We start from the raw sequence: 13529 nt of genomic DNA on the forward strand, positions 1-13529 counted from the left end.
ATATACATCATGTTCTTTGAGTCATCGGAGTGTTCTTCTTTAAAGGCATTGCACCCAATATGATGTTAGCAAAAGTATGCAGTGATAAGAATAAACCAAATGGACAATACCAAATTCTACCTAACAGGCAAGCTGTAATGGACTTCATCAAGGACTTACCCATTAGAAAGGTGAGATTTTATATGAAATTTATCCTCTATATATACCCTCTGATTTCTGAAGAAATAGTTAAAGAGGATTAAGAAGTACAAACTTGGAGTTATTTAAAAAAGAAAAAGTCATGTAATGAATAGCCTAGAGTCTATAGTCAATAATATTATAACTTTCTATGGGGACAGATGGTTACTAGACTTACTGTGGTGATTGATTTGTGATGCATATAAATGTCAAATCACTGTGTTGTACACCTGAAACTAATGGTGTATGTCAATCATAACTTTGATTTAAAAAAATGAAAAGAGAATAAGAAGTCATTTATTCTACCATTCCCTGAGTTTATATGACCACAGAACTCTTTTATAAATGCTTTTTAAAAACTCCATGGAATTTAAAAGTTTTAAATTCCCATGCAACACTAGTTTAGGAAATACGGCCAAAAATTATTTAAAGTCATTTTCTTCCATGACTTTTAAAACTAGGACATTATTTATACCTTTTATGAGTTATAAAAGGTATGATGAGATTATAATATCAGTTCTTACCTTAATTTTAAAATGTGTTAATGATAAATGTTGATTCTCTTCTAGGTTTCTGGAATAGGAAAAGTTACAGAGAAAATGTTAAAGGCCCTTGGAATTATTACTTGTACAGAACTATACCAACAGAGGGCATTACTTTCTCTCCTTTTCTCTGAAACATCTTGGCATCATTTCCTTCATATTTCCCTGGGTCTAGGTTCAACACACCTGGCAAGGTATCTGTATCTATAATCATTCTGCTTTTTCTTTATCGTCTGCTGAAATAACAGTTTTCACATTGAGATAGAGGCTAGAAGGATAACATGTTTTAAATTCTTTTAGGCTAGCTCAGCTCAGAATATAATTTTTGAATTAGAGTCAAAAGATTGGATATGAGAGAAAAGGAAATGATGAATAAAGAATCCCTCCTAGGTTGTTGGCCCCTGCAGCTGGATAGATGGGTAAGAGGAACGATGGGTGCTTTCTTTTCTGAACCTGCCTTGTTCTTTGTTCAGAACATAAGAATACTGGTGGTTGGAATGTTGAGGAAAGAAAGATGGCTCCAGAACTCACTCTTTAAGCAAACAGGTGTAGTGATTCTTTGAAATCCTTTATGAACTACCTGCATTTCTCCTCTTCTACCGAGTACATTGAGTTAGGCACCATTCTAGGCACTGGGGATAATGGCAATAAACAAGATGGAATGCTGCCTTCATAAAGTTTGCAGAGTAGTGTGGGAAAAAGAAAGTCACCAAGTGAAGAAAGGAAGGCAGAGTAGGGGCCTAGAGATTGACCTGAGAGGGTCAGAGGCGGTGCTGGCTGTCGTCCTCCAGTGGTGGAGACCTGAAGGCCAGCAGGCAAAGACCCAGGAGAAGAGGAGACAACTAGAGAAGCCCTGTGCTTTCTCCCTGCTGCTTCATCCTGGTCTTAAAAGGAATCCCAGAGCCAGAAGGGTACGCTGTTTAGGGTGGGTGAAAAGAAGGCACTAAACGAATGAGAATTAACACTAAACTAAACTAAAAGACCCTGAAGGCGGGAGGAGAAGGGGACGACAGAGGATGAGATGGTTGGATGGCATCACCGATTCCATGGACATGAGCTTGACTAGTCTCTGGGAGTTGGTGATGGACAGGGAGGCCTGGCGTGCTGTAGTCCATGGGGTCACAAAGAGTCAGACACGACTAACTGAACTGAAACTAAAAGATGACTGAGGAGGCGTATAAAATGTTTGCTTAATCAGTTAAATCTGTTCAATCTTACAGAGATTGCAAGGCCTATGCTCTTGCTTTTCTCATCTTTCTGTGCTCCTCATTCTTTCGAATCCAGGTAGCTGACTTTGATCCTGAGTGGGTGTAATGAAAGATAAGAGAAGGACATCACAGTACTATAGATAATCCAGTATTTGAAGATGATGGAAAATAAAACTTTCTTCTTTATTCCAAAAATTACCCTCTTTTTATTTCCATAGTGCTTGAAAACAGTATAGTTTTTAATATAACATAACCAGATATTAACCAGTGGTAGAGATGCAGGTAATGCTTTTAAGTGAAACTCATAGGTAATTTTTTAAAATATAAAATAGCAAACCTACTTTCCTTTCTATATTCTCTATTTCCCTAATTAGCTTTATTTTTTTAATCTCTTGTGCTTTTTACTTTTTAATCTGTTCTTTATTTATTTCTGTATTTGTCTGCCTCCACCAAAATAGAAGTTTCTTAAAGGCAGGCACTTGGTCTGTTTTGTTCATTATTGTATCTCCAAGGCCTAGAACAATGCTTGATTCATAATTGGTTCATGAAATATTTGGAAAATGAATAATCTATGTGTCATTTCAGATTTTTGGTTTTAACTACTCCTGTCAGAGCAGCTAAAATCCAACCTAACTAGATGATTCAGATCCGCAGTCATCATCCTGTTGCCATAGACCACATTTTGACTGAGCTTCTGTAGATTGGTATAGGTAATAAATAGGCTAGTACTGATATGTCCAAGGCCAAAAACTAGATAATCAAACTGTTCAAAATTAAATTATATCTTATAACTGAAAGCCATTATGCTACCACATTCTGTTGATTTTATCAGTTGTGAGTTTTGATATTCAGGTTTTTAATAGAAACAATTTATAATATCCTATTTTCAGATGTGTTCTTTGATAGATATAGACGTGATCCATCATACATGTAATTATATTAGCTTATCTATCTACATTCTTTGGTGATAGTTTTTAGATTAAAAAACTCACTGTATTTAATGATATATAACTTTTAATCCAAAGTATTATTGAGATCTCTAATTTAGCTGATGTTAAATCATTTTGGTTGACTAAAAGGAACTCAGTGTTGTTTGGAAAGCAAATAAAAATCTTTTTATTTTTTTCATTTCAAGGGATGGAGAGAGGAAAAGCAGGAGTGTTGAGAGGTAATGTTTTATTACTAATTATTCATAATTTGTATAATTTTAAACTAATTTTTAATAAAATATCACAGAAACTTAAAAAATCTATTTGTAGACCAGATAACAATTTTCAGCAGTTGACACGCCTAAAGTAAATATTCTAGTACAGTGCTTTATTATCTTTGCTTGCTATGCTGTCAATGGGAAAAAAAAATTTAACTGCAGCTATTTTTTTTTCATGTTTTGTTCCTATTCAATGAAAATCAAGAATTTTAGGATTCCAAGTCTTTATTTCTAGGTTTGTTTATAAGAAGAATAATACTGAGTAGTTAATTTAAGATACAATAATGGAAGTTTTCCCTGAAGGTCTTCAAATACTGGTAAATGACTGAAGGGACCAAATAGTAAGATCCCGATGAACGAGACCTTAGAGGTGATCTCATTCAGTGGCTTCCAATCCTGGTTGGAAGTCGGCTGAAATCTCGATGGAGCCTTATTATCTTGGGATATATGTCATTGTCTGAGAAGCCACTCACTTCTCTCCCCAAGGAACCACAGTTCCACTGAGACATTTAAGACTCGGGCTGAGACTTGTCTGGTGGTCCAGTGGTTAAGGGTCTGCCTCCAGAGCAGGGACATGGCTTCAGTCCCTCGTCGGGGGAGCTAGTATCCCCCACGTGCACCTAAGCCCACGCACTGCAACTGTGGAACCTGCGCTGCAGCTTCGAAGCCCGTGCTCCGCAGCCAGAGAAGCCACCGCAGGGAGAAGCCCACACAGCACAGCTGGGGAGTAGCCCCACTTGCTGCAACTAGAGAAAGCCTGCACACAGCAACGCACAACAGCAACAACAGAACCTTGGACCTACTGTGAGGCTGTGTTCATTTTGCACATATGTTATTGGTGATCAGAAAAACTGAATAACTTTTCTAAAACAACACACTCAGTAAATGACTTAATAAAAATTGCTGTTTTAGGCTGTGATTTACATAAGAGCAAAGGAAAGGGCTCCCCTGGTGGCTCAGCGGTAAAGAATCATCCTGCAATGCAGGACATAAGAGATACAAGTTCAGTCCCTGAATCGGGAGGATTCCCTGAAAGAAGGCATGGCAACCCACTCCGGTATTCTTGCCTGGAGAATCCTATGGACAAAGGAGCTGGCAGGCTCCAGTCCATTGGGTCACTAGGGGACAGACATGCCTGAAGCTACTTAGCACGCACGTACATACACACATGCAACCAAAGGAAAAGAGGGGAAAAAGCATTCAAATGTGAGATAGCATTGTCCTGTTTCCTATTTAATGATTTTTTCCCTCCTATTTTGTCTTCTCTTTTGTTATTGAGAACATTGCTTGCTGTACAAGCATATTAACTAATATTACTATTTCTTAAGAAAGGGCCAGCAAACCAATAGGAAAAAATGAACAGAGATCCAATTAGTTAACGGAAGAGAAGGTACAAATGGCTTTACAAACATGTGAAAATAATCCCAGTCTCTTATTTAAGAAATACAGATTAAAAATTCCCTGAGATAGCATTTTTCATTAATCAAGTTGGCAAAGATACACACACCATTGGCAAAACTATGTGAGTGAAAAAGGTATTAAACTCTAAAGGAGAGTGTGCTAGTTTCTAATTAGTGGTTCTGAAGGTCAGAAGTCCTAAAATTAAAGTGTCAGCAGGGTTACATTCCCTCTAGAGGCTCCTGAGCAGAGTCCATTTCCTTTCTAAAAACTCCTAGAGACCACTTGCATTCTTTGGCTCACACGCCGTTCTCCATCTTCAGATCCCACATTTTGTCTTTCTTGGACTCACCCTCCTGCCTCATAAGGAACCTAGGGCTTACACTGAACCCACCTAGATAGTCCAGGATCATCACCCCCATTTTAATTTAGCCACATGTGTAAAATTCCTTTCACCATGTAATGTACTAGATTCTAAGAGATTAGGATTTAGACATCTTTGGGGACCATTATTTGGCCTACCACAGGGAGCAAGCGATTTTGTCTATAAAGATACACATGTACTTTGATCCCACTATTCTCTTTATCCCACTAATCTCTTTATTCCACAGGTGTCATCACATGTCATTTTACATGTATACAAAGTTGTGAATTGCATTTTTTTTATATTAGCAAAAGATTGGAAATAACCTAAGTATCTACAAATAGAGGATTGGTTAAATGATCTTATGTATTTAAATTAGGATATCATGCTGCCATATAAAGGGCTTCCCTGGTAGCTCAGCTGGTAAAGAATCCACCTGCAATGCAGGAGACGCCGGTTCAATTCCTGGGTCGGGAAGATCCCCTGGAAAAGGGATAGGCTACCCTCTTCAGTATTCTTGGGCTTCTCTGGTGGTTCAGCTGGTACAGAATCGCCTGCAATGCATGAAACCTGGGTTCGATCCCAGGGTCAGGAAGATCCCCTGGAGGAGGGCATGGCAACCCGCTCCAATATTCCTGTCTGGAGAATCCCCAAGGACAGAGGAGCCTGGTTGGCTGCAGTCCATGGGGTCACAAAGAGTTGGACACAACTGGGTGACTAAGCACAGCACAGCACAGCTGCCTTATAAAAATGAGGAAATCATTTACTTACAGGGAACTCACCAGGATGAATGAGAAAAGTAAAGTGGTAAACAATGTCTGATATTTTACTATTTATATAGGGGAAGTGTTTGCTCATTTATAAAAGTATAACGTACTTTTTATATGCATACAGTATTCTAGAGGAATAAATAGTAAATAGGAAGCTGGCCATGTTGGTTGCCGCTAGGGAGGAGAACTGGGTTGCTGTGGGCAACTGGGTTAGAAGGGGCACTTTTCACTGAATGACTCTTCAGGGTTTGCTCAAGGTTTTTTTTACTGGTTACCCTGCTCTATCTTTAGTGTCTTCCTCTTTTTTGTTAATATGACCTTCAACACCCTTGTGCAAATGAACTCACAAGTTCTGCATTTAATCTTACCAGCCCATTTCCAATTGTCTATTAAACAACTTTATATAGGGGCCGTGAACCAATCCCGTAAACCTACTTGAGGATAATTCTCTTCCAGACAATATTCATGCAATAATTGGAGTGATGTTCTCATCTGTACTTTCTTAAGACAGTGCTCTGTAACAGAGTCTGTATACCTATATATCCTAATGTTTTGTAAGTTCTTGGGGCATTATCCTTATATGTTGGTGAGTTTAATCATCTTTTAAAAAATATTATAGAGAACAAATGTACCTTTGCTAATCAGTTTAGCTATAAATAATCTCCCATTATTTAGGAAGATCTTGAATGTTGTTACTTAATTATATCTTAGTACATCTGGAAACTTTATTCAGTACTATAGAAAATATACCTTAACGCTAGGCCATTTGCATGGACTGTATCATTTCTAAATTATCCTGAAGTATAGTTAACTTTGTGCACTCAAGTTGTTCTTGTCTTCGTAGGACATTTAGTGAGATAAGTAAAGCAGAAGAACAGTACAGCTTGTGCCAAGAACTTTGCAGTGAACTTGCTCAAGATCTGCAGAAAGAAGGACTTAAGGTACTTTATTTTTATGTGGTATTCTTAGTTTTCTAAATTTTTAATAATAAAAAGCAACCTTAAACTGAGAGTTAGATTTTGCATTTAAAAACAAATTGGGATATATCAAAAGAGTTCTTATCTTCAGTAGAGACAAGTTGAATTCTGACCCTTATCTGAAGCCTGTGATGAGGTCATTTTATGAGGAGCAACTTATGAGGCTGGAGTGACTCCAATATATTTCCAGAGGAGTTTATATTACATTGGGAGTACATTTGAATAAGTTCAAAATCAGGGTTATATTGGCAGTAAACAATAAGGCAAAGAGAAGGATTTCTCTAAAACTGTACTGTTTTAAATGCCTTCCCAGTTATCCTTTAATGTCATGGTCAGGTAGACAGTGAGCTTGTGGAATAGGCATTTTGTTTTAAGGCTTTAACCCAGGTTGCTTAATACATTGAGAACAAAACCTGGAAGCCTTTGAACTTTGTGTTTTATAATCTTCACTCACAACAGCCTCTGTTTAGTGTTTTTCCAACACTCTCAAAACAGAGGTGGAGTTATTACAAAGTATAATACAAAAGCATTAAAAAGTTGTTACAAAGAAAGGGCCATCTGATGAATATTTTCTTATAATCCTTCTCTATTATACCTTAAATATAAAGAGAGTTCTTTTTAAAATAACTTTAAATAAACTTTTAATTTTAGAAGTATTTTGGATTTATAAAATAGTTACAAAGAAAATATAGAGACTTCCAGTATACTGTTTCCCTCATTATTAACATCTTATGTTATCATAGTGTACATTTCTACAGTACACAATAAAGTTAACAGAAATGACCAGTTAACTTTGCCCTTTATAGAAAAGTCTTGCATAAAAAATCAGTTGGGGAGAAAAGTAATAATTACTGATTAAAATCAGATTTTTAGATTGCTTACAGATTTTACTTATTCTTTATGACAATATTCATTACCGTGTTTTGTAAATAATTAATTATACTTCCATACTTTCTGTACATAAGAGACTTTCCTGAATTTTTCTAACATGTAAAAAACTTTTTTTCTAGACGTTAAAGAGCTATATAAAATAATGTATTCTGTTTGTTACAGGGTAGAACTGTTACCATTAAGCTAAAGAATGTGAACTTTGAAGTAAAAACTCGTGCCTCTACAGTTTCAGCTGTTGTTTCAACTGCAGAAGAAATATTTGTTATTGCTAAAGAACTGCTAAGAACAGAAATTGATGCGGATTTTCCACATCCTTTGAGATTAAGACTTATGGGTATAACTTTTACTGTTTTTCCTTAAAATCTGCAAGACATTTCCAGAGAGTCAATTTGAGAAATAGTCTCACCTCCATTTTATTTCTTAGACCCATTCAGGGAGTTGTATTTCTTCTACTTTCATTTTTCTTGATACTTAGAACCTGATGCATGTGAAGCCATGATCACTAGTTTAATTCTAGTAAGAATCAGTTAAAGTCATTCTTTTCCTTCAATACTTACTGAAATCCTTGGGGTTAGGTATTTTTCAAAATTTTAAACTTCAAATTTTAGAAAACAAATTCAGTACATGTTGAGTATATTGTGTAATACTCTTTTGGGATCTGAGGCAGCACTTTATGATCAAACATTTTATTATTTCTGTAGCAAAACAAAAAAAATTCACACTGAGTTGTAAAGACTCTAAATAGCTTCACATCAATCTTGTCATCAGTTACCATTTGTTGCTTACAATTTTCAGAGCTTTTAGATTTCAGAATTACAGATAAAGGATTGTGGCAGTATAAAACCACATTTCTAGCCATCATGGGGTAAAAAAGACAAACAAACCATGTTTCCAAAGTGAACAAGTGAGAGAATGTTTAGGGATAAGCACTCCAGATGCCAACTTTACTGCTAAGAATGGGGGCCGTCAGCTGTACTTTCACATATGAAAGATAGCACACATGGAAGTCAGTTTGAATATAGTATATTAGCTAAAAGAGCTAAAGAGTAGATGTTAATAGCAGCTTTATTTATAATTACCAAAACTTGGAAGCAACCAAGATGTCTTCCAATAGTAGGTGAATGGAAATTGTGGTACATCCAGACAACAAAATATTATTCAGCACATAAAAGAAATGATCTATTGGGATAGAGGATGGGGGAGAAGAAAAGAAAGGTAATGAGCTGTCAAATGATGAAAAGACGTGGAGGAAACTTAAATGTATATTTTTAAAGAACCAATGTGAAAAGGCTACAATACTATATGATTCCAATATAGGACATTCTGGATAAAGCAAAATGGTAGAGATCTGAAAAGATCAGTGGTTGGAGGAATAGGCAGAGCACAAAAGATTTCTAGGGCAGAGAAACTATTCTGTATGATGTTATAATGGTGGATACATGTCATTATACCTTTGTTAAAATCCATAGACTGTACAACACCAAGAGTGAACCGTGATGTAAACTATGGACTATGAATAATAGTCATGTCAGTGTAGGTTCATTGGTTCTAACAGCTATTCCACTCTGGTGAAGGATGTTGATCATGGAGGAGTTTGTGCATGTGTGGACACAGGGTATATATGAGAACTCTGTACTTTCTACTCAACTAAGTGTCACAATACTGTTACACAAAATGTCTTTATCTTTACAGTTGAGTTGGTTTTGTTGAATTGGAAATGGATTAATTATGGTTGGTTTAATTTAGGGGTGCGGCTCTCTGGTTTTCCCAATGAAGAGGAGAAGAAACACCAGCAAAGGAGCATTATTGGCTTCTTACAGCCTGGAAACCAAGCCCTTTCAGCCACCAGTTGTATACTAGAGAAAACTGACAAAGATCAGTTTCTAAAACCTGCACAAACGTCTCATAAGAAGAGTTTCTTTGATAAAAAACGATCTGAAAGGAAAGCGAGCCCCCAAGACACATTTACATGTGAAACCGTAAATAAACAAAGTTTGCAAACATCACAGTCATTCCAAGTTTTAAACAAGAAGATGAGTGAGAATTTAGAAGTGGTGGAGAAATCACATAACTGTCAGACATTTACCTGTCCAGTTTGCTTTAGGGAGCAAGGAAGCATCAGTCTAGAAGCCTTTAATAAACATGTAGATGCATGTCTTGATGGACCTTCCATCAGTGGAAACCCCAAAATGTCCTCATGTTCACATGCTTCCTCTGCAGAAGTGAACGAGAAAGAAAATGTATATGGTTCTGTTTCTCTCTGTGAGAAGGGAGGTTATGAAACCCACCAGAAGAATACAGAGATCACGTCAGTAGATCCTGTGGAGCTGGTAGAGACTACTGGTAAACCATCAAATACAGATGATATAGGGGCTTTAAGTAATAAGCTGAGCGAAGAGGAATGTTCTGGTCCTTCAAGCAAATCATTTAATATGGAACACTGTCCTCAGAATTCTTGTGCCGTTTCACTGGAAAATGAAGATGTTGGGTCATTAAGAAGGCAAGAATCCCCCCAACCTAATTTATATGAAGTAATCAGTGACCAAGTTCTAGTTTGTCCTATTTGTAACCTAGAACAAAAGACTTCAGATCTTACCCTATTCAATGTGCATGTAGATGTTTGCTTAAATAAAGGCATTATCCAGGAACTGAGAAAGGATAAGATTAATCCATGTAACCAACCCAAAGAAAGCACCAAAAGTACTGGTGAGTTTATGGTTTTTTTAAAGAGTTTGATTTTCTAGGAATGTTTTATTAAAATTCAGATTGCTATTAAATCTAAAACATATACCTTTAAAGGGATAGTTTGTGTATGCTGCCACTTAGGAAAATGTTAGTTACCTTACCATGGGTTAGAATTAGCAGAAGCCATTAGATTTGAAATTTTGGGAAATCTTTGGTTTAGGCTTGACTTAGCACAGACTGAACTCAAAGGTTTAGGGAACTGAGTGATCTAATCCAAAAAAGAAATTCCTTCAGAGAACATTTGCCAAGGCACAGTGGTAAATTAGCTATAATTATATAGCCAGAAAGCCTCTTTAACTTGTTTTTTGGTAGTTCTGACTCTAACCCAACTTCCAAGTTAGCTGCAATACTAATGAAATAAGTAAATTACAAAGAAATTATTTATAAATTCGAAATATGTAGCCCTAAAGAGATTTTTATTATCTTTAATCTGTTAACTTTAACTTTTTAAATCTTTAGAAACTGTTTTTACTATTTCATGTTATTCATTATGCATTATCTTCCCTCTAAAGATAACTTAGGCAAAGTGCAGAAGACTGGGAACAAAGCAAAAAGGTATGGCTAATTTGAGTTTTAATAAAGCTGGCTATGAAACTGTTATATTTTGAGGCCTGATTTTTAGGAAATGTTAAAATGTGCTTTTATAAATCATTAAGTAAAAATTTTAAAATCAATTATTTGCATAAACAATTTTTAAAATCTCTTCGTGCATTTAATTTTGTGCTTTTCTGTTGTTGTTATTATTCTTCTTCGTGCATTTTCATTATGATGTTCTGTTTCATTCCAGGCCAGGATTGATGACAAAGTACTCAGCATCAAAGAAAACAAGACCAAACAATCCAAGACACACTCTTGATGTATTTTTTAAATGAATGTTGAACATTTTATCAATTTTTGATTGAAACTTGTTATTTTATAATAACTGAATGTATTCTTCCCTGTTTCAAGCTTACAGGTTCATCTAGTGAAAGACCAGTACAATAATCCCTTTGTATAAACTTGGGATATATACTAATTTACTTCTGTATACGTCTTTTGATAACAATGAGAATTTCACTTTCAGTTATACTTCAGTTAGATAATTCTGTTAGAGATAATTTTAAAATGAAAAGTTGGGAATGAGATCAGGAAGTGATTTCTTTATTATGTTTTATAGTGAATATAAAAACATACATTTATAAGGGCTTTCATAGGTTCAGATAAAACTATCATAGCATAAGAATTTTTTAGCACTTAGCCACTTTGTTGGCACTGGATGCTCTGCTTGATCTTAGTATCTTCTACAACTTTGAATAATTATATTTTAGGTCCTAGTATCTTCAGATACCTCATGAGAATTCATTACTAATATTTATCATAAGTTCTATGAAGAGTATTAGCTTAGCAGAATTAGCCTGTGTGCTTTTGTTACCTTCAGGAAAATAATATCACAACATTATTTTCTGTGTTAAAAGAACTTTTGTTTAAAATATGATTATTCATCTTATTTTTTTATTTAAAATTTCTTTATCTAATGAATAAGCACTTATTCACTTTAAAAAATATTTAAGATTCAAGGTCATTATTTTCTTATTTAGGACTTTTAGATGGCAATATTTCATTTCTTGTCAGTTGTATTTGTACTTTACACAGATCTTTGAAAAAAAGAACAAATTGTACACTCTATTTTTATCATGATCTTCTAGAGAAGAATGTGCAGTTCAAAAGATTAATGTGTTTTAAAACACCTCATTTAAAAAAAAATAATAAAACACCTCATTTATCTTTAGTTCTATTTCTATCATGTTTTTATTAATATTCATGAAAGAAGACAGCTTAACAATTGTTAGCTTAAGTAGTTGCTCCAAATGCTTTCATGGTATCAAGAGTTTTTATGAAAAACAAAACAAAACAATTATTTAATTGAAACATGAAAATGGGACCCATTGTCTGTTACTGCTTTAAGGAACCGAATCTTTTATTCTCATATTTTTGTTTCTTCTTTCCATATTTTATAGCTTATTACCTAATTGTATAAAGACATAATGTTTTAAGAATAGTGTAAATTAGGATCTCACACAACCTTTCACCGAAATGGTAATTTGACTTTAAATAACTAGCTAGTTTAAAATTAGGCTTAGTGTTTATCAGAATACCAATTTCATGCCTAATATTATTATATGCTATGATAAATACCTCGTTATAGAACTGCGATTCTTGATCATGTGATTTACTTACATTAATTCTCTGAAAATTAAGTTCAATGAAGCACTGATTTAATGTATTGAAAAATAAATAATACCATATTCTTTTCTATTTTGTTTTAGGTTTATTTTTATTGATTTTTCAACATTAGAGTAAATACTAAATTATTTTCATTTAGATTATTCATTTAATGAAATGTTATCATTTAGTAATATTTAATAAAAATTTAAAATGAAAGTTTAAATGTTTAATTTTTTAGCCAATAGAAGTGGTTTCCTTACTTTTCCACTCTTTTCCTGCCTATGTTATTTTCAGTCTTATTTTCTTTGCCCAGAATTTTCTCCACATCCTTTTCTGTTTTATCTAATAATCCAACTTTTGTTTGGGGGACATTAAAAAAACACAGCAAAACCACAAAGATTAAGCACCTATAATCTTACCTATGTAGAGGGTGACAATATAGGGAGCCACTTGGGAGAACACATTTGCAACACATATAATTTACAGAATACTAGTATCCAGAATGTATATAATCCAGAATAGACAAATGATTCCTAAGAATCAGTAAGAAAAAGACAACCAATAGAAATTTGGTCAAAAGTCTTTAAACGGCACTTTCCATAGAAATCCAGATGTCCAAGAAACATGAAAACATCCTCAGTCATTTTAGTAATAGGGGAATGGGGAAAAAAAAACCTCAAAGAGATATTATAACATCTCTCCCAGATAGAATGAAAGGATCTAATGATATTGTTTTGGTGATGATGTGGAGCAATATGAACTCCTTAAAAAAGTTATTTAATTCTTTATATTAATTAATTATTTTATTTTATTTATAATTATTAATTAATTCATTATGGGCTTCCCTGGTGGCTTAGAGGGTAAAGTGTCCACCTGCAATGTGGGAGACCCAGGTTCAATCCCTGTGTCGGGAAGACCCCCTGGAGAAGGGAATGGCAACCCACTCCAGTACTCTTGCTGGAAAATCCCATGGACAGAGGAGCCTGGGAGGCTGCAGTCCATGGGGTCGTGAAGAGTCGGACACGACTGAGCGACTTCACATTCA

At 34.9% G+C, this 13529-nt stretch overlaps 1 protein-coding gene across 4 annotated transcripts in view; it reads left to right on the forward strand.

Moving 5' to 3' along the window:
* POLK (DNA polymerase kappa) overlaps nucleotides 1-12572 on the forward strand; it is a 72618-nt gene extending 60046 nt beyond the window's left edge. For all 4 annotated transcript variants that reach the window (XM_020880903.2, XM_070468558.1, XM_070468556.1 and 1 more), the window contains exons 8-15: nucleotides 46-170; nucleotides 747-913; nucleotides 3063-3095; nucleotides 6511-6607; nucleotides 7697-7868; nucleotides 9281-10240; nucleotides 10792-10834; nucleotides 11067-12572. In XM_020880903.2, the coding sequence (XP_020736562.2) occupies nucleotides 46-170; nucleotides 747-913; nucleotides 3063-3095; nucleotides 6511-6607; nucleotides 7697-7868; nucleotides 9281-10240; nucleotides 10792-10834; nucleotides 11067-11151 (1682 nt within the window). In that variant the 3' untranslated portion in view covers nucleotides 11152-12572. The remainder of the gene's footprint in view (nucleotides 1-45; nucleotides 171-746; nucleotides 914-3062; nucleotides 3096-6510; nucleotides 6608-7696; nucleotides 7869-9280; nucleotides 10241-10791; nucleotides 10835-11066) is intronic.
* Nucleotides 12573-13529: the final 957 nt, after the last annotated feature.

This window comes from Odocoileus virginianus, chromosome 6, assembly GCF_023699985.2.
Source record: "Odocoileus virginianus isolate 20LAN1187 ecotype Illinois chromosome 6, Ovbor_1.2, whole genome shotgun sequence".
Classification (NCBI taxonomy): domain Eukaryota; kingdom Metazoa; phylum Chordata; class Mammalia; order Artiodactyla; family Cervidae; genus Odocoileus; species Odocoileus virginianus.